This window comes from Budorcas taxicolor, chromosome 10 (genome assembly GCF_023091745.1).
Source record: "Budorcas taxicolor isolate Tak-1 chromosome 10, Takin1.1, whole genome shotgun sequence".
NCBI classification, from domain to species: domain Eukaryota; kingdom Metazoa; phylum Chordata; class Mammalia; order Artiodactyla; family Bovidae; genus Budorcas; species Budorcas taxicolor.
The window spans coordinates 24,922,166-24,945,169 of NC_068919.1; the positions used below are offsets into that span (position 1 = coordinate 24,922,166).

Below are 23,004 nucleotides of genomic sequence, written 5' to 3' on the forward strand. Positions count from 1 at the left end.
ATAGCCTTTCTCTTCTCCAGGCATCTTCCCAACCCAGGTCTCCCACATTGCAGGTAGATTCTTTACCAGCTGAGCCACAAGGGAAGCCCAAGAATACTGGAGTGGGTAGCCTATCACTTCTCCAGAGGATCTTCCTGACCCAGGAATTGAACCGGGGTCTCTTGCATTACAGGCGGATTCTTTACCAACTGAGCTATCAGGGTCACAAAGAGTCAGATACAACTGAAGTGACTTAGGACACATGCATAGGCTATTTAGTGTGGAACATGGGCTTGGTTGGAGTTTGAGCATCAGTGCTATCGTGGGTTTCTCTGCTGCTTTATAGAGAGAAAAGTTCTTATCGGCAAAGGCTCACTATCCCCAGCAGCCCCCCAAAGAGGGTGTGTGGGCATGCTCAATTGTGTCTGGACTGTAGCCTGCCAGGCTTCTCTGTCAATGGAATTTCCTAGGCAAGATCTGGAGTGGGTTGGTATTTCCTTCTCCAAAGGATCTTCCCACCTCAGGACAGAACCGGAGTCTGCTGATAGGCAGGCGGATGGCTTACTACTGGGCCAGGTGCCCTGGGCAATTCCCCAACCTTTCCTCACATGACCTTGTTTCCTGTGGAATGAGACCAAGATGCTCCTCCCACCCTTCTTGGAAGCCAAGCCCCCTTTCACTGGTATAAGGTCCACACCTCTGGAAGAGGAGGATTGCAGAAACTGCCTTCTCACTCTCAGACATCAAACTACAGACCCAGGTAAGCAGCCCAAGAAGTGGTCTCAGGAGGTGCTCCTGCCTGAGGGTTTGAGAGGGAGGATCCAGGGTGAGTGAGACTAGCCTGAGAATCGGGCTGGGCAGACAGGGGCAGCGAGCAGAGTTGGGGTCAGAAATGGAGCATGCAACTGCAGAGCCCACGGGGTTGGAGAAGGGGAAGCCTCCAGGTTGGGGGAGGCTTGACTCTCTTGTAGGAATATAATGGTGTCCTTCATGGTGTGGGGTCAGACAGGACAGGGACTGAGTTTCCCTTGTGCTAGAGGACAACAGGGCTCTGTCAACTGTGGTCTGGATGAATACTGGTGGTTATTTTGGGGGTACAACTTGGCTTATTCAAAATCTGACTTATTTATTTAGTGGTTTATTCAAAAGGATCCCCTAATGAGCTGCATGAGTGCTGGGTACAAAAGTATTTTATTTTCCAAATATATTTCATATCAAAAGACTTTCTGTATTCAAAGACAGGACTGCTAGGATTTTAGAACATTTTAGGGGTCACCACCCAAAGGGGAGGACGACACCTCTGTAGGGAGTGGGAGTCAAATGTTTGTGGGAAGAGTATACGTGAGTGTCTCCTTACCTAGAAAAGCTCTTAGGAACAGGGACATCTTTCTGGTTGACCGGCAGGGAGACTGTAAGCCAGGGAGGCTGCAGGTGGGAGCTGGGGTTCTCTTTCTAAGGCGATGCTTTTCCTCCTCTGCCCTTTTTCCCTGGCAGGTTTCTCCAGGGGAGGGCGGTCACCATGGCTCCGAAGTCCCTGGTCCTGTTGTCACTGTTGGTCCTGGTGGGGGTCCAGCCTTCCCTGGGCAAGGAATCTGCAGCCGCCAAGTTTGAGCGGCAGCACATGGATTCCAGCACTTCCTCTGCCAGCAGCTCCAACTACTGCAACCAGATGATGAAGAGCCGGAACCTGACCCAAAATCGATGCAAGCCAGTGAACACCTTCGTGCATGAGTCCCTGGCCAATGTCCAGGCCGTGTGCTCCCAGAAAAATGTTGCCTGCAAGAATGGGCAGACCAATTGCTACCAGAGCTACTCCACCATGAGCATCACAGACTGCCGTGAGACCGGCAGCTCCAAGTACCCCAACTGTGCCTACAAGACCACCCAGGCGGAGAAACACATCATAGTGGCTTGTGAGGGGAACCCATACGTGCCAGTCCACTTCGATGCTTCAGTGTAGGTCTCCATCTGAGGCCAGAGCAGCAAGATGCACTGCTTCACCACAAAGACACCTGCCTCTCCCCTCGCGTTTCCTTGCCCTGGGGGCAATAGCTCAAGTTAGTTAGGGCTCTTATCTCTGTGCACCTTACCAGAAACACACATACAGGATTCCCTGGCATGAGGGCAATAACTCAAGCTAGTTGAGTCTTCTATCCAACCCACACTTGCTCCCCTGGCCTGAGTCTTGCCCCTGGTGGTTTGGGGGGTGAGGAGTGGGTTGTGAGAAGGGACCTGTGTTAACCAAATCACTGCTTCTTTCAATAAAACATACTTGCAACCACCTGAATTCCTGATGTTGTCCTCACCTGGGTATTTTTTGTGCGATTGCTCTCTTGCCAGGGGTGAGAAGCGTGAATCTGGTTATCTGTGGTGAGAGGGGAATGGAATCCTTAAATGCCACCTCTTTTGACTTTTGGTTTTTACTGCCCTAAGATAATTCCTCTCCTTGTAGTTTCCTTGACACCCAATATAAACGTGTGGGCGATTTTAGGATCTATAGTCTGGGACACTGTCATGCTGGGTGAGCTGACAAGAGGGTGAAGCTCTCATACAAAAATCTCTGGCACAGAAGGAAAGATCATGTGACCCAGGGGGAGACCCTGTTTGGCCTCAGGAGCAGAGGAAGACTATGAAATTTTGACCTAAGATTTCCATTTTCCTTTTTTTGAGGGAGCTATTACTAAATCAAAAAGATGGTCATCTCTTACTTGCAAACGTGGAATCCTTCATTCAGAAGCTGGAAAGGACCTCAGGGATTACCAAATGTGGGGAGGATTTCAAATAAGTAGATTTCAGCTTGTGGACCAACTCTAATTAGAAGTGCCTGCCTAGAATGTGTACAAAAATGCCTAAACAGTGATATGATGGAACAGTGGTCTCTACCAAAGGCTCCACGGAGGTGAGTGTATATGTGCCACCCACTGGCCATCCTTACCTAAAGAAAGCCCTGCCTTTTACAGAGGGAAACCTGAGTCTTAGAAAGGTTAAGTGACCTGCTCCTGGCGGCTGCTAGTTACTGTCAGATTGAGATCAAACCTTGGGTGTCCTGGCCTCCCTGTCGTTGCCCTTTCTGCCACTGGAGTCTCCTCAAGGTGAAATCCCCCAGTCTCCTTCCTTCACTGAGAGCTGTGGAGTTGCAGCTTTCCCTGCCTGAGCTGCTGCGGGCTCTCACAGGTTCCCAGTGCACTTGGCTGCGAGCCTGCTCCCTTCTCGACAACCCTTTATTATATCCATTGAAAAGATTAGACTCGGCTTTTGTCACCGCTTAATCATTTCATCTGACTTCCTGTTTATGCTTGCATCTGGCTCTAGACAAGGTCATAGAACTAGAGAAAGATCCTTCTGCCAACCAGTTTGAGCAGTTCTGTCATCATGTGTACTACATTTATAAATGGTGGCGTTGATCATGTGTTTTTAGGTAAAATGAATGCTTAACCTTGGGGTCTCTGGGGGATAAGGGCAGATAGCTGATTCAGTGGCAGTAGGGATCTCACTCCTTACAGAGAGGATGGAGGAGGAAATAAAAAGGAAACTTTGTTTCTAGATCTGTTTTCTTTAGATAGAATTTTTCTTAAGTTCTTCTATTGTTTCCAAAACAGCAGTTCCTCTTTTTCCCTCCTCCTAGAGCTGAGAGAAGACTTTAGCGGAGGTTCGAACATTCACTTGGAGTTTTGCTGCATCTATTCTGCATGGTCACCAGCTCTGACTACTGCTTCCCTGCAGGTTCTGGGCCAGTGGACCATGTGAGCCTCCATCTGGGGAATAAAGTGATAGGTGGTAACAGATGGTCTGGGTGCAGCCCTGCACAGCCAGGGAAACAGAAGGTGTGGGTGGGGGTGGGTTGGGAAGTGCTCTGAACAGGACACCAAAAGGGAAGTGATCAAGTCTTGTCCTGGAGACATCAGGCAGAGTCAAGGAGAAACAGCAGTTGTTGGGAGACAAATCAGAGATCTCTTTAGGGGGGACCTCCCTGGCAGTCATCAGTTAAGACTCCAGGCTTCTGCTGCAGGAGCCTAGATTCTATCCCTGGTCTAGGAACTAAGATCCTGCATGCCAGGTGGTGCAGCCAAAGAAAAAGGTTTCCCTTCTGTGGGGGAGTCTTGCTACCCCATAAATAAAAGGGTACAAACCTCTTCCAGAAGACTAAGCCAGGCAGATTAATCTGAAAACTGAGGTGTTAACATGTGAAGATGGATGGGTATCTGCATCATGACAGAAATGACCATATTTAGTGATTCTTCTAAGAAAAGTTAAGTTAGTTAAGTCGCTCAGTCGTGTCCGACTCTTTTGCGTCCCCGTGGACTGTAGCCCACCAGGCTCCTCCGTCCATGGGATTCTCCAGGCAAGAGTACTGGAGTGGCTTGCCATTTCCTTCTCCAGGGGATCTTCCTGACCCAGGGATCGAACCCAGGTCTCCTGCATTAGAGGCAGACGCTTTAACCTCTGAGAAGGATAGTGTTAATTTTCGGAAGATTCTTCAAACCAAACAAGCTCCAGGAGTTCTGCATTCTTGGTGGACAGGTAAAATGCCTCCCAGCACACTCCTTGCTCCTGCAGTCTTACCTGTACCGACAGAACCACAGTCTCTTCTGCCTCTTTCCACAGGCTGATTTTCTCCTGCCTCTCTCTGTGGTAAATTTCCCTTCAATTCCAGCAGCCAATAGTCTTCCAGCCTGAAACAGATCAGTCAGCCACACCTTAACTGAGTCCTTCAATGAATGGAGTACAGGACCAGCACGTCAGGTTCTTTCTTTCCAAGCGCTGTCTCGTCAGTATTTTGCACTTTGAGCTTTCTCTCTAATTGGAAAACGAAAGGCGGCTCCCAGTCCCCACTCTTGTCTCCTTAGTCTGATTCAGCCTTCCCACTCTTCGCAGAGCAAGTGGGAGCACTAGGGGGTGCTCATCTTCCTGTCTGTGATGAAAGGCACTTCAGTACTGGTTTGGGGAATTGATCACGAATGTGAGACAGCCCTCCATGGGCATGATTCGTGATGCATGGTGGAGGTCCTGGAGAAGGTACAGAATGAGAGTGAACTTCCTGTGGCCTAGACCGTGACACTCCTGCAAGCACTTCAAAACTGTCCCAGGAGCTACTTTCTGGGGGACAAATCGCAAGCACGTCTGCAAAGCATTCAGTAAATTCCCACGTACTTTGGGTTTCTCTGTGGCTGTAACAAGTGTAGGTAGGATAGTTTCATCTCACTTCCTCAGTGCCTTTGAAATTTATTCAAGTTGTTGTGTGAATCAATGGTTCATTTCTTTTTATTGCTGTGGATGTTCCACAGTTTATTTATCCATTCACCTGTTGGACATTTGCACTGTTTCTATTCTGGGTGATTATGAAGATAGCTGCGTTGAACATCAAAGTACATATTTCTGTGTGAATTGGTGGAAGAATAAACACATCAATCACTGGAACAGCATAGAGAGACCAGAGACATACCCACACAAATACAGTCAAATGATTTTTTAACATTTATCTTTGGCTGTGCTGGGTCTTTACGGCTGCGTGCAGGTGAGTGGAGGCCACTCTCTCTAGTTGCAGTGTGAGGGCTCCCAGCTGCGGGGCTTCTCTTGTTACAGACCGCTGGCTCTAAGGTGCCGGCCCTCAGTAGCTGCAGCACTCGGGCCCAGCAGTTGCAGCTCACAGGCTATAAAGCAGGGGCTCAGCAGTTGCAGCTCATAGGCTATAAAGCAGGGGCTCAGTAGTTGCGGCTCACAGGCTATAAAGCAGGGGCTCAGCAGTTGCGGCTCACAGGCTATAAAGCAGGGGCTCAGCAGTTGCAGCTCACAGGCTATAAAGCAGGGGCTCAGCAGTTGCAGCTCACAGGCTATAAAGCAGGGGCTCAGCAGCTGTGGCTCACAGGCTATAAAGCAAGGGCTCAGTAGTTGTGGCGCACAGGCAGCAGCTTGTAAAGAAACATGTTGAGGAAAGAACTGATTTTTTAAAAAAATCCCGTGTTATATTAATTTTTGAAGGAATTGCAAGAGTACATGGAGACTGTAAAAACAGTAAGTACTGGGCACCATACTACTGAGTTTAGGTAAAATACTAGGCTTGACATAGAGGCTGCCCACCAATCCCGAAAGCCCAAGAAAACAAGATGGGATTCTGGAAAAGCAGAGCTCTATTTCTTGCGAGAAAAGCAAAACAAAACAGATGTTTCTCCTACTCCTGAGTGACCTGATTTGGTTATAAACCTCCAGGTAGTCAACTTCTTTTTATAATCTCTTTTACAGCTTGAATTGTGTTCTCCCCAAATTTATATGTTTAAAGCCCTACCTTGTTGAAAATGTGAGATGCATTTGAAGTGAAGCGCTTTAAAGAAGTGAATAAATTAAAATGAGCCCTTAGGTGGGCCCTAATCCAGTGTGACTGGTGTCCTTATAATAAGAGGAAATTTGAACACAGAGAGACACCATGGGTGCCAGACTGCTGCAGCAAGTCACTGTGGTGGGGTGGGGAGAGCAAGACAGGAAGTTGACAGCTGGTGAGAAAGGGGGCTATTTGAGGATTTTTTTAAAGAGGGCTAAAAAAACTTTCCTTGAAGCTTGTAATCATCCAAAAGGAAGATGGAACTACTTTTATGATATACCAGGAATTTCATTAAACCTCTTTTATATGTATGCTTGTGTCTGCATTAGGTCATTCAGGTCTTGAAACTGTTGTAGCCACGCGTTCCGGGAAACACACTCACTCAGAAGGACAATGCAGATAGTGGAGTGCAGTTGATTACACCGGCGGGCCCAGGGCAGAGTCTCCTCTTAGCCAAGGACCCCGACCAGTTAAGTGTACTTGCTCAAACCCACCTCCCCTAATTCCTTGAAACTAGTCAGGACAAGGTAAAAGAAAGATACAATCAAAGTTAACCCATGATTCGTGTGTCACAAGACTAGATAAACAGTGGATATTTATCAAAAGGCCTGTGGTCGTATCCCGATAAACATAATGGAATTTACCACTTTGTTCTGTTACAGAGATAATTCGAATATTCTTTTAGGCTAAGGAGAGTCCAAGTACAAGTCCTGAGGCTCTTTTATCTGGGGGGTGGGGGAGGGGCGTCTGGTTTCCCATTGGTATGCCATTTCCATAGGCAACGGAGAGTCCAAGTACAAGTCCTGAGGCTCTTTTATCCGGGAGGTGGGGAAGGGGGTCTGGTTTTCCATTGGTATGCTATTTCTATAGACACCAGGCTCAAAGTTCAGAGTCCATTGGGAAGGTAACCATGTGTGTGGCCTCATGTTCGCAGCCTGGCCTAAGATGGAGTCCAGCTCTGTCTGTTTCCTCCCTCAAAACCACTCTGAGAACTAGTAATAATCACTTTCTGTTAAACATTCCAGTTTTCTTGGTTTTTTCCACTTAGCTTAAAGATACTATTGACTGGGTCTTTTTCACATTTCTGTACCTGGTGATTTTCAGGGTGTCAGACAGAGTGGAGTTTGGTAGATTCTATAAATGAAAGTAAGTAGACATAATATCTTATCTTAGTGTCGACTTAAAAATTAGCCACAGCCTGAAAGTAGAGAGCGTTTAACTTGATGCGAATGTTTAGGACCCCCAGCCTGGGAGACAGCATCTCAGTAGCCCTGAGAGACTGCTTGGAGGAGGCAGGAGAGGGAGTCAGGCTATACACAAGTTTGCAACAAAGCAGACAGGCAGTCGGAACATCAAAGATGGTTGTTAAATAAGGAAAAGCAGATATCAAGTTAAGGGATAGTGTTCTACGTGTGGGAGGGCTTCCAAGGTGGCGCTAGTGGTAAAGAACCTGCCTGCCAATGACGTTTAGATGTAAGAGACCTGGATTTGATCTCTGGGTCTGGAAGATCCCTGGAGAAGTAAATGGCAACCCACTCCAGTATTCTTGCCTACAGAATCCCAAGGAGAGAGGAACCTAGTGGGCTGCAGTCTATAGGGTTGCACAGAGTCGAACATGACTTAGCAGCAGGCCCAACCTATGTATGCAAGATTCTGAGATTATTGAAGTCATTCCTTGCATATGCATCTCAGTTATCTGGGGCCAACATCCTGCATTTTTACAGAAATGTTCTTCTCTTCTTGAATTCCCTTAGGTCACACTGGAGGGCTATAATCACTGATATCTATGACATCCTTAAGTTCCTCATGTAGGGAGTGGTGCTGCTTGTTGGCGTGACTCATAAATTCACATTTAGGGGCTGGAACCTCAGATAGCTGTGGCACTTCTTGCCCACCACATGGCAGGAAATATTTGATTTCATGTTAGTAAATGAGGCGTTGATTATCTGCAAAGGTAAGTAACTTGCACAGGTAGTAAATGTTTGTGCTGAAATTGTTTTTTTAATTTTTATTTTGAAATAATTTCAGATGTACAGAATGGCTGCAAAAATGATACAAAGAATACCTGTATACCATTTGTCTATATTCTCTAAGCAATCACATCTTTCCTATTTGCTTTATTGTTGTTGTTTAGTTGCTAAGTTGTGTCCAACACTTTTGAGACCCCATAGACTGTAGCCCGCCAGCCTCCTCTGTCCATGGGATTTCCCAGGCAGGAATCCTGGAGTGAGTTGCCTTTTCCTTCTCCAGGGGATCTTCCCAACCCAGGGATTGAACTTGCGTCTCCTGCATTGGCAGGCGCTTTAGCTTTACCACTGAGCCACCAGGGAGCCTCATTTGCTATATTAGTCATATATTTATGTACAGATATACAATTTTTTCTGAATGTTTGAGAATAAGTTATGGACATGTTGCTCTTTTTCCTAGGTACACTACATTTCCTAAAAACAAGAACATTTTTTTACAAGAGTTGAATATAAGTATACTTATCAAAATCAGGAAATTTGCACTGAAACTATACTATTATCTAACCTGCAGACTATATTCAACTTTCATCAACGGCTATCTTTAACAAAAGAAAAAAAAATTGGTCCTGGAACCAGGCTTGGCCCTGGGGTGCCGCTAGAGACATGGACTCTAAAACCCCTCAGGGCTTCCTGTCTTTTGAGGCTCATATCTTTGTGGGGCTCCCATATGTACATGTGTAACTAAAATTGTTGTTTTCTTCTGCTAATCTGTCTTTTTATTACAGAGGGATCTAGGCCAAGAACCTAGAAGGGTTTGTGGAAAATTATTTTTTCTCCCTTACTCCTAAAACCTAAATTCTTAATCCCAGTCCTTCAGTTTCTAAATCAAATACTTATTCCAGGACACAGCTTCCACTCAAACAAGGGTGTGGGCAGGTCAGACTCACCAGTGACAGACTGAATGGGCCCTCCCAGAGGACCTGGTCCAGGGCCTGTCCGTCACAGCACTTCCTCCTCACAGCACTTCTGCCTCTGGCACCCACGCATCCTCTGCCGGGGGCATCCTGTACTGAAGGCTGTCAGAGCCTCCCTGGACCCTACCTTCTAGCTGCCAGGAGCAGCACAGCACCGACTGCGACCACCAGGAACGCCTTCAGACACGGCCCTGCTGCTCCACGACAGCCACGCCCTTCGTGATGGGTGATTAGGAAATAAGACACACAAGTCGAAAACGAGGTACACATGTCATTAGGGTGAACCACACGCACTTTCTCTTACCAAGCGCTGGAAGCGGAGGTACAAAGGGAAAGAAATCCTATGACACATGATATCACAGCAGGAACTGAGGCAAAAGATCAGGCACCCACCGGAGTGAGCAATGTGTCAGGAGCCAGAGTCTAAAGGGTATCGATGAGTCTGACCCCTCAAAGGGACAGCTGAATGAATGTCACAACTCCCTTAGGCTTATTAAACCTCTTGTTACAGTAAACAAAGATCTATGTGATAAAAAGAAAAAATCTGTTCCAAAACCCCAACAGGTAGAACAAAAATGTGTTCAGTTTCCCAGTGCTTCCCCCCTCGCACCCCCCCTCCTCCGTGATCAATACTTTCTCTTTGTTCATTCTAGTGGAGAATGGGAGACTTGACTCTAAGGTTACTGTGGATTATTATCACTATTATTTGCTTATTATTATTATTTTTGGTTGAGCTTGGTCTTTATTGTTGCTCACCAGCTTTTTCTAGCTGCGGTGAGTGGGGGCTACTCCTTGTTGCGGGGAGCGGGTTTCCCATTGCAGGGGCTTCTCTGGTTTAGTAGCATAGGCTCTAGGCACAGGGGCTTTGGTAGTTGGGGTGCATGGGGTGAGTTGCTCTTCAGCATGTGGAATATTCCCGAACCAGGGATTGAACCTGTATCCTCTGTACCACCAGGGAAGGCCCCTTCAACTATTTATATTTAAAACATTATCTGATTAAATATAGAAATAAATAGTTAAGATCTAGGGTGCCTCAGTTGCCAGTGTTAGAACCTGTGTATGAAATGCCATTAGCACTCTGTATCAGTGCCACCTCCAACAAACACAGACAATTATTTCAGGGGAAATATGTAAAGCTATGAGCAGAGTTTGAAGGCATGTTGAATTTTCTTGCTCTTTAATTCCAGAAACACAAGGAAGAGGGACATGGCAGAGGCCCCAGGTTGCTAAATAACCTCAAAGTTTGCCTAGGGCCAAAGTAGTTCTTAGAATGTTGGCAAATGCAGGCCTAGATAGCTCCAGACTGGCAATGACATGAAAGGGATCTCAAACATACTTATACACACACTCATTATAATGCAACCAAAAATGGTTTTATTGCTCTGAACACAATGAGCAAACGTTGGCCAAATTCCTAAGGTTAAAAATATGGAGGTCTGAACCCTCCTTTACCCTTTTATCTACTACCTTCCTTCAAAATACAGAGCTCCAAAGTAGAAAAGAATCTGACTTTTTTTTTTGTTCCAACTCTGGTCTGGTATCCTCATCACTCTAATTTTTCCAATACTCTCCTTTTTCTTTCTATGGGGACCAGGAAAATCAATAAGAGACAAAAAAAATCAGAGGCTATCATAAGAGAATTTGTGCTGAGCGAGAAGCAAAGTGATCTTTAAACAACCTTATCTAAGTGTACAGGAACCAAATGATAAGGGGGGTCGGTCTTCTGAGGAGGGTCACAGGCAACAATGAAGAACTTGTATTGGGCGTCATCATGGTAGCGGCAATCAGGATACCTTCCCGCAATGAAATTGCACTGAGTCAGGTTGACAGGCTTTGGACTCTGGTGACAGTTGTGCCGGCCATTCTTACAGATGATGTTGGGCAAATCACAGACAGCAGTCACATCCTGGAAGAAGTTGTGCAGAAAGGTGTTTTCAGGTTTACAATGCCGAGTGTAGTTATTGACACCACTCATTGCTGTGTTGCATTGGAGAAGCCTTGGCTGTATGTGCTGAATTTCAAACCAGCGAGCCTTGGTGAGACCTTTTGGCACAGCACAAAGTGGACACACTGACCACCACATTCCCAGCAGCAATAAGAGGAGAGAAGAACATCCCAGAAGATGTGGCCCCATCTTTTCTGTGCAAGGAGAGAGAAAATAGATCGTAGCAGTAGAAACAATAAGAGAGAAATTATTGCTCATAACCATTCAGATTTTTATTCTGCCTTTTAAGATTTCATAGCTCTTGTTTTTTTTTTTTTAAACCATCTTCTTTCTCACTTGAGTCTCACAATTTTGAAGAAACTAAAGCCCAGTGAGGAGGAATTTGAGGTAAGACAACTTTTACTCTGGTAGATCTTGTTCTTCTCTTTGACCTGCACTCATGTGTTTGATGCTGCCCATGTCAGAAACCTTGTCTCTTCCCAGGACTTCCCTGGTGGTCCACTAGCTAAGACTCTGAGCTCCCAGTGCAGGGGGCCCACGTTCAGTCCTTGGTCCGGAAACTAGATCCCACATGCCACAACTAAAGATCCAGCATGCCACAATGAAGATCAAAGATCCTGCATGCGGCAACAAAGACCCTATGCAACCAAATAAATAAATAATTTTTATAAAGGAAAAGAAACCTTTTCTCTTGCTCCCTGAAACATTTATGCTCCTTCTATTTGACCTGGATCTCCCAGTTATCTTCACTGCCCACTCTCTCCCCAGCTGTGGGGCTTACCAGGTCTCCACGATGGGGCTCCAGCAGCAGTAGTTAGTCCCAGGACCAGAAGCTTTTGTCTGTTGTTCTCCTCCCAGGCATGCTAGGTCTGCCTGCGTGGGGAAGGATTCTGAACCCTAAGAAAGAGAAACCTAGAGCTTGGAAGATGAATTTCTTGTGGACAATGTGGATGAAACACTTAGATTTTCAAACCTGCTCTTTAAAATAGTATCAATTACACTGTAGACATAGGGAGAGTAAGCTTATTTTAAAAACAGTGAGACTCAAAACATGAGGAACTGATCACTTCCTGATATGAAATGGTGTTTCCTTCCTTACTTGAACTTCGTTTTTTTTTTTTATGATTTCAGTTCCTTAGGAGAAAATATACATGAAAATCTGATGTAATAACTGCCACATACTTGGTATGTGAATTTCAACAATAGACTTGAATGAATTATTCATTTATGTGTATGCTTTTTAGGCCAGCTACTGGGCTACTCTGATTCATAAGCTCATGATAGAGATAGGTTAATGGACTAATACATAATATATTAATAAATATAAGTAGCACTTACAGCTGTGATCAAGGTAACTGTCTGGAGACAGTAGAAAGGAGGTAATTTTGGAAGGCACAACACCTGCTCTGAGTTTCGAGGATTAATTAGAAGTTAGATAAAGAAGATTGCAAGGGCATCCCAAAGAGGAAACTGTGAGAAGAGACCCATACATATGATGCAGGGCACATTTAGGGTATTTGCCTATTAAACCTTTTCGTACCTTTTCCTCGGGGCTGCAATATCCTTATTCAGAACCTATTGTCTCATAGAGGACTCACATAAATGTTTCCTACATGGACTCTTTGCCTTTAGTCTCTTTTGCTTCCAATCCATTCTACACATTACTTCCAGATTAATCTTTCTTGAACAAAAATGTAACAGTGAAACACTCTTGCCCAATACTTTCAATGGCTCAAATAATCTTCAGGGTAAAATTTAGTCTGTTTATAGCAAAGTTACAGGATACAAGGTTAATATACAAAAATTGATTGCTTTTTTATATACCAGCAATGAACAATTGGGATTTGAAATAAAGACACTAACATTTCCATTAACACCAAAGAAAAATGAAATACTTAGGTGTAAATCTAGTAAAATATGTACAGGATCAATATGAAGAAAACTATAAAACTCTCCCTGGTGGCTCAGACGGTAAAGCGTCTGCCTGCACTGCGGGAGACCCGGGTTCGATTCCTGGGTCGGGAAGATCCCCTGGAGAAGGAAATAGCAATCCACTCCAGCACTCTTGCCTGGAAAATCCCATGGACGGAGGAGCCCGATAGGCTACAATCCATGGGGCCGCAAAGAGTCGGAAACGACTGAGCGACTTCATTTCACTTCACTTCACTTCACTTCATAAAACTCTGATGAAATAAATCAAAAGAGGATATAAATAAATGGAGAGATATTCCATGTCCATACTGAAAGAAACCAGAACATGTCATCCCCAAATATGGCTCTTTGACATAAAAATTATTTTGCATTGAAGGTAATTAAGAATCATGAAGTGCGAAACAAGCTTCCTCCTTTCTGTCCAAAGGCAGGAAATAAATTTTCCTTTTACTGGAGAGAGACTGTCATCGTCCCAATGAGGACACCTGTGGAATCTGCAAATGAATCTCAAAAACTATCTTTTTAGTTACTTCTTCACCATTTACTATCCAGTGATAGTATGGTGAAGGGGTATACTATCTCTGGTCCCTGGTATACTATCCAGAGACCAAACCCCTTTGTCCTGTCAATTCTTTACAGAGGTATTGTTTCTTTGTCCAAAGGGTATAAAAGCTTCCTGCTGTGTTCACTTATTTGGATTTTCATTTTATTGTGAATGATCCCATGAGCATGTGAATATTTAATAAAATTTGTATGCTTTTCTTCTATCGATCTTTGTCAGCTGAATTTTCAGACCCAGCCAAGGAACCTAAGAGTGCTAAGGAAAACTTTCTTCCCATACAATGACATTATGCACTTGCCAAAAATGTGTACAGCAAGAACAAATCCTAGTGTAAATTGTGGACTTCAGTCAATAATAATGTATTTTTTAAAAAATAATTTTATTTATTTATTTGCTGCATCTGGTCTTAGTTGCATCATGTGAACTATTTTGTTGTACCATACAGACTTTCTAGTTGTCACGTGTGGGTTCTGTAGTTGCTGCGCCCAGACTCTGGAGTGCCCAGGCTCAGGTGTAGGCTTGGTTGCTCAGTGGTATGTGGGATCTCAGTTCCTGGACCAGGGATTGAACCTGGGTCCACTGCATGGCAAGGTGGATTCTTAATCACTAGGTCATCAAGGAAGTCCCAGTATTAATGTATTAATACAATTCATCAATTGTTACATAAGCACTACAGTAAAATAAAATGTTAATAATTTTAACATTTGTGAGAAATATCTTTTCCTTCTACGCTTCTAAATTCTCAGCTGGGGTCCCTGTAACAAAAGACAGATTAATAAGATAAAAACATACAAATTTATTTAGTATAAGGAACATAGGGAGACTTCTAAGGAAATGAAGACCCTAAGAAGTGATTAAACCTAAGCATTTTAATGGTAGGTTTGACAAAAAGTGGGAAGACATGGATAGATGTGAAAGAACAGAGGTACAAGCTAAGTGTAGTAAGAAAGGAGAAACTTCCAAGACCTATCCATCTAGATCAGAGATAAAGATGCTCTTTTCCCCTTAGGCATAGGGAGGGCTCCTCTCACATGAAGATTTCATGATCTGCTTCAGAAGGTCAGAAAATCCTTCCTGCATTGTCTTCCATCTCTTAAATTCCTTCAGGTTGAAATATTCCATAAGCTATTGTGTGCACGCTCAGTCATGTCTGACTCTTTGTGACCCTATGAACTGTAGTCCACCAGGCTCCTCTGTCCATGAAATTTTCCAGGCAAGAATATTAGAGTGGGTGCCTTTTCCTCTTCCAGGGGATCTTCCCCACCTGGGAATAGAATCTGCGTCTCCTACGTCTCCTTCAGTGGCAGGCATATTCTTTACCACTGCACACCTGGGAAGCCTTCAATATGCCAGGGTGCCATATTCAGTAGTGACATGTCCTGAATCCCATCAGATGCTCCCTGTGTAGGAAATGAACCCCGGTGATTGGCTGGGCCCTTCTGCCGGCCCTAAAATTCTAAAGCAAGTTCAGGGCATCTAATAGGGTCTCTATTATCTATGTTTTCTCCATACCCATGCCTCACTGAGAAGGGATTAGGTCCATGGCCTGTTATTTTGTATATTCTATTCTCTAGACCTTTATTTGATTGCTGACTGCAAAAGGTACAGTCTCGAAGCCCTGTCCTAAAATAACAGATCAGTCTTCAATCTAATAGTTACTTATTATAACAATTATCAACCATATTCAGACCTTTAGAACGCTCCTTCTCTCATGGTTGCTGATGTATTTCTGTGTCAGGCATCCAGCCAGTGATGGCCAGAACAACGAGTCAGAGGCTGATGCTAGGTGATGAGTTCCAGGTTCCTTTGTGAGGTTTAGTTTTATTGTTTCTGTGGAATTGAATTCCTGACACTCGAGATGGCCTTCAACTCTTAGCTCATTGGTCAATTTGGGCATATGATACAGTTTCTTCTTTGGCCTATTGCTGTATCAGACTATTTCTTGTGATTTCCTTCTTCCTTTTCACATCAGTCATAACGATCTCTATACATTTTCTAAACAAGATGCTTGCTCCTTGGAAGGAAAGCTATGACGAACTTGATATATTAAAAAGCAAGGATATCACTTTGCCCACAAAGGGCCATATAGTCAAAGCTATGGTTTTTCCAGTAGTTATAATATGGATGTGAAAGTTGGACCATAAAAAAGGTTGAGTACCAAAGAATGGAATCTTTTGAGTTATGGTGCTGGAGAAGACTCTCGGGAGTCCTTTGGACAGCAAGAAGATCAAACCAGTCAATTCTAAAGGAAATTAGCCCTGAATATTCATTGGAAGGACTGATGATGAAGCTGCAGCTCCAATATTTGGCCACCTGATACAAAGAGCTGACTCATTAGAAAAGACCTTATTGCTAGGAAAGATTGAAGGCAGGAGGAGAAGGGGACGACAAAGGATGAGACAGTTGGATGGCATCACCAACTCAATGGACATGAACTTCGGCAAACTTGGGAGATATTGAAGGACAGGGAAGCCTGACACCCTGCAGTCCATGGTGTCTCAAAGAGTTGGATACAACTTAGCAACTGAATAACAACAATAACAGAAGAGAAAGTTATCCAAGACTTGGAAATGGACAAAAGAGATCACTGGGAGTCTTTTCATTTAGCACCAGGATTTGTCTAGCAGACCCACAGTGGGTGAACAGACACTGTGAAGGTGTATACCTTTGATTTGTGGAACAGACATAAACTTATAAAATGATAACAGTGCATCATTCCTGTTCATGGTGATGCAAATGAATTTTATCCAGCAAAGAATATACATTTCTGTAAACTAAAGTCACATTTGAACTGGTTTTTGATTGTTACTGACTTCCTTATTGCTGATGAGTTTAATAAATTGGGTTTATTTATGAGCTTATTCAATGACATGAATTTATTATTTAGACTTTCTTGATAGCCACAATTTTAACTTTTAAAAAAATTATTCACACTTTACAGTTTTGCAGGTGTTATTTCTTTTTCCTGGAACATCCTTTCCAACCTAGTCTGCCTGGTTGCTTACCCATCTTTCTAGACTGTGCTCAAATATCCTCTCCTCCGAACTTTCCTCTCTCCAGGCCCAGAACTCTTCCAGCCCTAATTGTTCAGACTCTATTAGCACTCATTAGATTCTATTTTCATTGTTAAATTATATTATAATTATACCAAAGTATAATTGAAGTGTAAATTCAGTTAGAAAACATCAAATTTGCTGTCTTGTTCTTCTGCTCTTTGCTCCAGGTCTTCAAAGCAGGGTGGCTTTTACTAACCACACATTTACTTAATAGCTTTCCCTCATTCCTTCTAATTGAGTTAGAATTTCTCTGTGAAGCAAATTGACTTCTAGCTTTGGACTTATAGCTACTCGTAAAGTTATGTGGGGGGAAACAAGAATACCTGCCTCCCATTTCTCAAATGGAAATTTAGGATTTTTGATGAGTGTCTTAAGATACTTTATTGCTAGGATTCTTCAATATTTGAGGGGAGGATTTGAGGATTATAAAATGCAAAAAGTTCATGAAAGCAAGAAGGGATAGAAATTTTCTCAGAATGCAGAACAAAGGGTGAAGATGTCACAGCAAGCCATCTTTCCCTTTTCCCATCTCATACCTGCTCACCATCAGCAGTATGGATGTGAACTAGAGTGTTCTGTTGGATCAGAAATAAACTTTTATAAGAGTGTTTATGGGATTATTATAATTTTGATGTGTGTAATATCTTGTGAAAATATCTGTCTTTGAACAAGACCATTGAATAATAACTTTGTCCCAGAAAATGCTGACTCCTAAAATATGGGCTATCCCTTGTGACAGACAAAATCTGAAATTTTTCCAGTTAGAGTATCTTTAACATAAATTACTTTGGGACCACTAACCCTACTTTGTAAAATGAGTTTTGACTAGATTAATAGCATCTTTGATAGTTATGTGCATGTGTGTGGTAATTATATCACAGCTGCTAGACCAATGGCTGTAAACGTCTCTGAGAATTTGATGAAAGCCATTGATTTGCTGTCCCCAAATGGAAACATACCAAGAAGAATCCATATAATTTCAGTGGGTTTGTTACTAGGAAGAGCCAGTTTTTGCTCCATGTTGGATCTGCTTCTTCCATTTTAACCTTTGCTTTTTGCTGCTTTTGTTATTATAATCATACTTAATGGTCTGCTCTTCTGCTTGACTATTCACAGAGAGACAATCTGACCCTGTCCACCTGTGACTGGCAGAAAAGAAATTAACACTTACCCACCCTGAAGCTGGCCATTCCCGGAAACATTTGCGAGACTTAGGACCTTTTTACTTTACTTCCTCACCTTCTCCACACCTCTCTGTTCTATAAAAGAACCAGATATCCCCCCAACAAGACGGTTATTTTGAGACATTAGTTGGCCATCTTCTCATCCAGCTTGCCTTCTGGATAAAGTCGTATTCCTTGCCTCAACACCTCATCTCTGATTCTTTGGCCTATTGTGCAGCAAGCAGATAGACCTTGGACTTGGGAACATGGTTCATGGACTTCTTGAAGTCCCCAGGTTGTAAGAAGCTGTTCTAGAGAACTTGACTCCCTTGACTGCATGGAAACTGGCTTTTCCACCTTCTACCTTAATTGCTTAGCACAGCATTTATCACACAGTAGGCATTCTATAAATGCTATTGAATAGATGAATACATGAATGAATGAATAAAATATGAGAAAAATTTTAACCATACAAAGCAGCATATGCTAAATGCCAAATGTATGATGTAAATGGGTTAAGAGGAAGAGGTCATCACGGATTGGAGCCTAGCAGCTTCTCAGTGGCCATGAACTGAACTGGGACATGAACATAGGGCAGATTGTCACCAAGTGGCAGGAAGTGAGAACAAAGTTTCAGTGGCTGGAATGTGTATGGCATATTCCTGGAACTGTAAGTGGCTACATAGGACTACTACTAAGAGAACAAGTGAAGTGAGTGATATCAGATGAGCCTAGAAAGGTGGGCACAGGTCAGATTATGAAGACTGTGTGCTTGAAACTGAGTAAGACCTTGCAGAATCCTCTGGGTACAAAAGTCTTTCCGTTTCTTGTTTGCAGAACTTCCCCCTTTCCAAAGAGCAGATGCAGACAGTTACTAATTAGAGAAGTGGGGAAATGGAGAAATGAAGGAAAAGCAGTCAAGAAATAAGTCCCTGCACAGCAAGGGAAAGAGAATGCTTTAATAGAGAAAAAAAGGAAGTTGGAGGGCTATAATAAACAAAGAGTCCATGGCTGTTCATTGGCAGAATCCTTGCCAGGAAAGTCCTGACTAGCCCTGCTAGACTTTGCTATGCTCACAAGGTGTGAGAGCTCCCTCTTCTGGTCTTCCAGTACTATTTAATTGAGACTCTGTGTGTGTGTGTGTGTGTGTGTGTGTCTGTGTGTCTGTGCGTGTGTGTCTGTGTGTGCACACTAAGTCGCTCCAGTTGGTACAACTCTGTGCAATCCTATGGACCAACGCCTGCCAGGTTCCTCTGTCCATGGGATTCTCCAGGCAAAATACTGGAGTGGGTTGCCATGCCCTCCTGTACTGTTTACTAATTTTTCACAACTGTTAATAATTTCTTTTAAATTCATTTTCCTCCTATACTGTTTTGAACCATCATCATTTAACATTTTAATAAAAACAAATTTTAAAGAATTTTAAAAGTGAGGTATTTGTGAAAAATTATTGTAGGAGAGCTGAAAAGACCATCCTAAAGTATGACTCTAGGAAACCAGAATACACCACTACATTTTAAAGCAGTATTTATCAAGTAAGAAAAACAACATGTTTCCCACATGTAAATTGATCATTGATGAAGAACTATTACCCCCAGAAAACTGAATTTGCCTCTTGGTGGATGTCAGGTGAGTGTAATCTCCTCAGTTCTGTCTTGTCACAACAAAAATTTGTACCGACGGGCGTTAAAGCCCTCAGCGTGTCACAGCTCTCAGACAGACCATGGTACAGCTCTCAGCTCTAGGATAGATGGTGTTATAGCCCTCGGACAGATCAGTGTTACCGCTCTGTGTTTTATTTAGAACACAGTTTTATTTAGAAAATAAAAGGAAAATACATCCTTGAGGCATGAGGGCATGCCGACCCAAAAGACACGAAGAGAGAGCCCCGGCCCTTTGGCTCCTCTTTTTATATGTTTTATATGTAAATTGGGCTAGCCAGGATGCTGTTTGTTCTACCTGAGGTCCTCACTCCCATCCTCGGACCTTCCTTTGTTCTATTTTCACAAGCTTTTCCCTTCCTTGTATTTTAGCCACCGCCATTCTGGACTCCTGTTTCCTGTTCTAATGACCTAACATGGATGTCAAGCCAAAGGCAAAGATCAGGAGCAGGAAAGATTTATTACTTGCAGCAAGGAGCCTGGTGGGCTACAGTCCATAGGGTAGTAAAGAGTTGGACACAACTGAAGCAACTTAGCACGCACACAGCAAGTTAGGAGCACACCAGAGATTTTTCTCAAAGCAGTCTCCGCAAACAGCAAAAAAGGGGGAGTTTTAAGCTAAGGGTACTTGCATATTACGAAGCGGCTTGAGCAGAGAATTCAGTGTAGAACTGGGGAAATGTTGACAGAGTCCAAGCTCTAGTTGACTGAAATCAGGAGGGTCAACAGCATCTTTCTGTCCTGCATCTGGAACTCAGCTTTATCAGATTGTTATGTATGTCCTTTGGAGAGGAACTGAGACACTGTTTTATTGCTGAACGATTACTTCTTGACTGCTTTCCCTTTGATCCCTTACTTCCCTTAAGATCTTGTGGCCAAGTCTAGAGCACAAAATGCCTATGGCTAAAATGGCTTCTCTTCTGTTAAGAAAGCCCTTCCTGGTTCTCTTTCTCTGGGGACTCCCTATCCTATCTGCTTATAGAACTACTGTTTAATCCTAATCTCTTGTGAGTTTGGTTGGCAAAGCTCTTTATCTCCCAGGGTTCTGCTCATTCCCAAGTACACTGAAAAAAATGCAAAGCTGAGGAGCTATTTGGAACATGATGACCAGCCTAGATTCACTGGCCACTCACTGAGGCCCGAGTTCTAGAAAGGTGTTGTTGAGAGGAAAATTTGTTTCCTTTTTCCCTTGTAACTTAACTGGTACAATAATTATATTATATGAGATATCGAGAGGAGAAAAACAAATGTTTAATAACACGTATAGTACATAGCAGAGACCCGGAAAGCTGAGTAACTCACCAAGATGGCTTAAACACCATCTTTAGCTAAAGACAAAAGGAGATGTTGAGGGTGAGGAATCTATGGAAGATGATCAATAAAAACACAGTAAACAAGGATAAGATTGTTTATTATTGCCTTCTCCATCAGTAAGTTTCTAGAGTATGAGTCACCCCCACCCACCTTCCTGGTACAGCAGGAAGACACTCTTACAAATGGAGATTTCCCTTTTACCTGTAATTGTCTCTTGTGTGCATTCTAAGTTGCTTCAGTTGTGTCTGACTCTCTGCAACCCTGTGGACCATAGTCCACCCAGCTCCTCTGTCCATGGGATTCTCCAGGCTAGAATACTGGAGTGGGTTACCATGCCCTCCTCCAGGGGACCTTCCTGACCCAGGGATTGAACCCATGTCTCTTCTGTTTCCTGCATTGGCAGGTGGGTCTTTTACCACTAGCTCCACCTAGGAAGCCCAAATGTCTCCTACAGAAGAGTTACAAAAGTAACTTCTATTTGGTTTTCAGAATGTCTCTCATATCTGCTGATTCTTCAAAAATAACCGGGCTAAAATGACCCCTATGCCAAAGAGTCATATTTCAGGGTGGACAATTCTGCTTCCTTACTGTGTGCAAACTAATTTAAAATATCAGCTAATTTAAAATTTTTATATTATTGTTGTTCTGTCACTCAGTCATGTCCAGCTCTTTGTGACCCCATGGACTGCAGCACTCCAGGCTTCCCTGTCCTTCACCATCTCCCAGAGCTTGCTCAAACTCATGTCCGTTGAGTCAGTGATGCCATCCAACCATCTCATCCTCTGTCATCCCCTTCTCCTCCTGCCTTCAATCTTTCTCAGCATCAGGGTCTTTCCTAATGAGATGGCTCTTCACATCAGGTGGCCAAAGTATTGGAGCTTCAGCTGCAGCATCCGTCCTTCTAATGAATATTCAGAGTTGATTTCCTTTAGAATTGACTGGTTTGAACTTCTTGTAGTCCAAGGGACTTTCAAGAGTTTTCTCCAACACCACAGTTTAAAAGCATCAATTCTTCAGCATTCAGCCTTCTTTGTGGTTCAACTCTCACATTCATATGTGCCTACTAGAAAAACTATAGCTTTAACTAGACAGACCTTTGGCAGCAAAGTAATGTCTCTGCTTTTTAATACGCTGTCTAGGTTTGTCAATGTTTATACCTTGGTCTTTTTTCTAGTTGCTTCAAGGTTTGAGTCATTTGTTGATGCTGGAGACTGAATAATAGTGTTTAGTATTTCTCCTTCACATACCTGCCCTGGGCATAATTATATGACATGAACATCTCTCTTACCCTGTGTCTCTATCCCCTATTTAGCAAACAGAACTACCATGGACATTACTTACTTCTGTCTTCAACATTTCCTTCTCCCATATACTTCCTCTTTCCTTCAACAGAGTGTAAGTCTTAAGCCTCACTCTTGAACAGAGTTTCATTTTAAAGTCCTCTAACCTTACAGTGGCAACCCACTCCAGTGTTCTTGCCTGGAGAATCCCAGGGACGGCGGAGCCTCGTGGGCTGCTGTCTATGGGGTCGCACAGAGTCAGACACGACTGAAGCGACTTAGCAGTAGCAGAGAGAGCAGACAGTTGCTGGGCACTTGTCATGTTTGTTTTCTCAAAGTTAAAATACCAAGTCAAAGGATGAGGAAGGAAGAAAATCATTGTTGACTGAGCAGCTTCCATGTGCCAGGAACATGCTACACATTTTATACCTAATCAGCTTCGGCTACACCCACCAGTCTGGGTGGAACTCAACATGTCCCCACCATTAATGCCTAGGTCACGTCTTATCCCCTACTTAGCGCATAAATAGTCATACATTCATCACACACAGAAACCTATTACACACAGTAGACCCACACATATACTTTAAACCTATAAACAGTACAAATCACATTTAAGCATAAGCTATATAACACACACTTAAAACACCTGTACTAATCACACAACACATACTCTGTATACATAAATACATGTCATACACATTGGAATGATATAATTTATTTAGGGATGGAAGATCATTCAGTTTGCAAAGGTATGAGGAGAATCAATATCAGGAAAATTCCCGGGATAGTAAAAACAGAGACGCCATATGTGCAGAATCTTAAAAAAAAAAAAGAAGAAGAAGAAGAAAATTA

At 43.3% G+C, this 23,004-nt stretch overlaps 2 protein-coding genes across 2 annotated transcripts; one reads left to right on the top strand and one right to left on the bottom strand.

Annotated features, from left to right (window-relative positions):
- Window positions 1–1,118: 1,118 nt before the first annotated feature.
- On the top strand, window positions 1,119–1,939 carry LOC128054572 (ribonuclease pancreatic). The gene is made up of 2 exons (XM_052647210.1): window positions 1,119–1,165; window positions 1,474–1,939. The coding sequence occupies exon 2, from the start codon at window positions 1,499–1,501 to the stop codon at window positions 1,937–1,939; it is 441 nt and encodes a 146-aa protein (XP_052503170.1). The 5' UTR covers window positions 1,119–1,165; window positions 1,474–1,498.
- Window positions 1,940–10,717: 8,778 nt separating this feature from the next.
- On the bottom strand, window positions 10,718–12,152 carry RNASE6 (ribonuclease A family member k6). The gene is made up of 2 exons (XM_052647118.1): window positions 11,963–12,152; window positions 10,718–11,375 (listed from the first exon to the last, which is right to left on the bottom strand). The coding sequence occupies exon 2, from the start codon at window positions 11,368–11,370 to the stop codon at window positions 10,906–10,908; it is 465 nt and encodes a 154-aa protein (XP_052503078.1). The 5' UTR covers window positions 11,371–11,375; window positions 11,963–12,152; the 3' UTR covers window positions 10,718–10,905.
- Between the last annotated feature and the right edge of the window lie 10,852 nt (window positions 12,153–23,004).

Bases quoted from the DNA above. Each gene is read 5' to 3' on its own strand.
- LOC128054572 (XM_052647210.1), top strand. From the start codon at position 1,499: ATGGCTCCGAAGTCCCTGGTCCTGTTGTCACTGTTGGTCCTGGTGGGG.
- RNASE6 (XM_052647118.1), bottom strand. From the start codon at position 11,370: ATGGGGCCACATCTTCTGGGATGTTCTTCTCTCCTCTTATTGCTGCTG.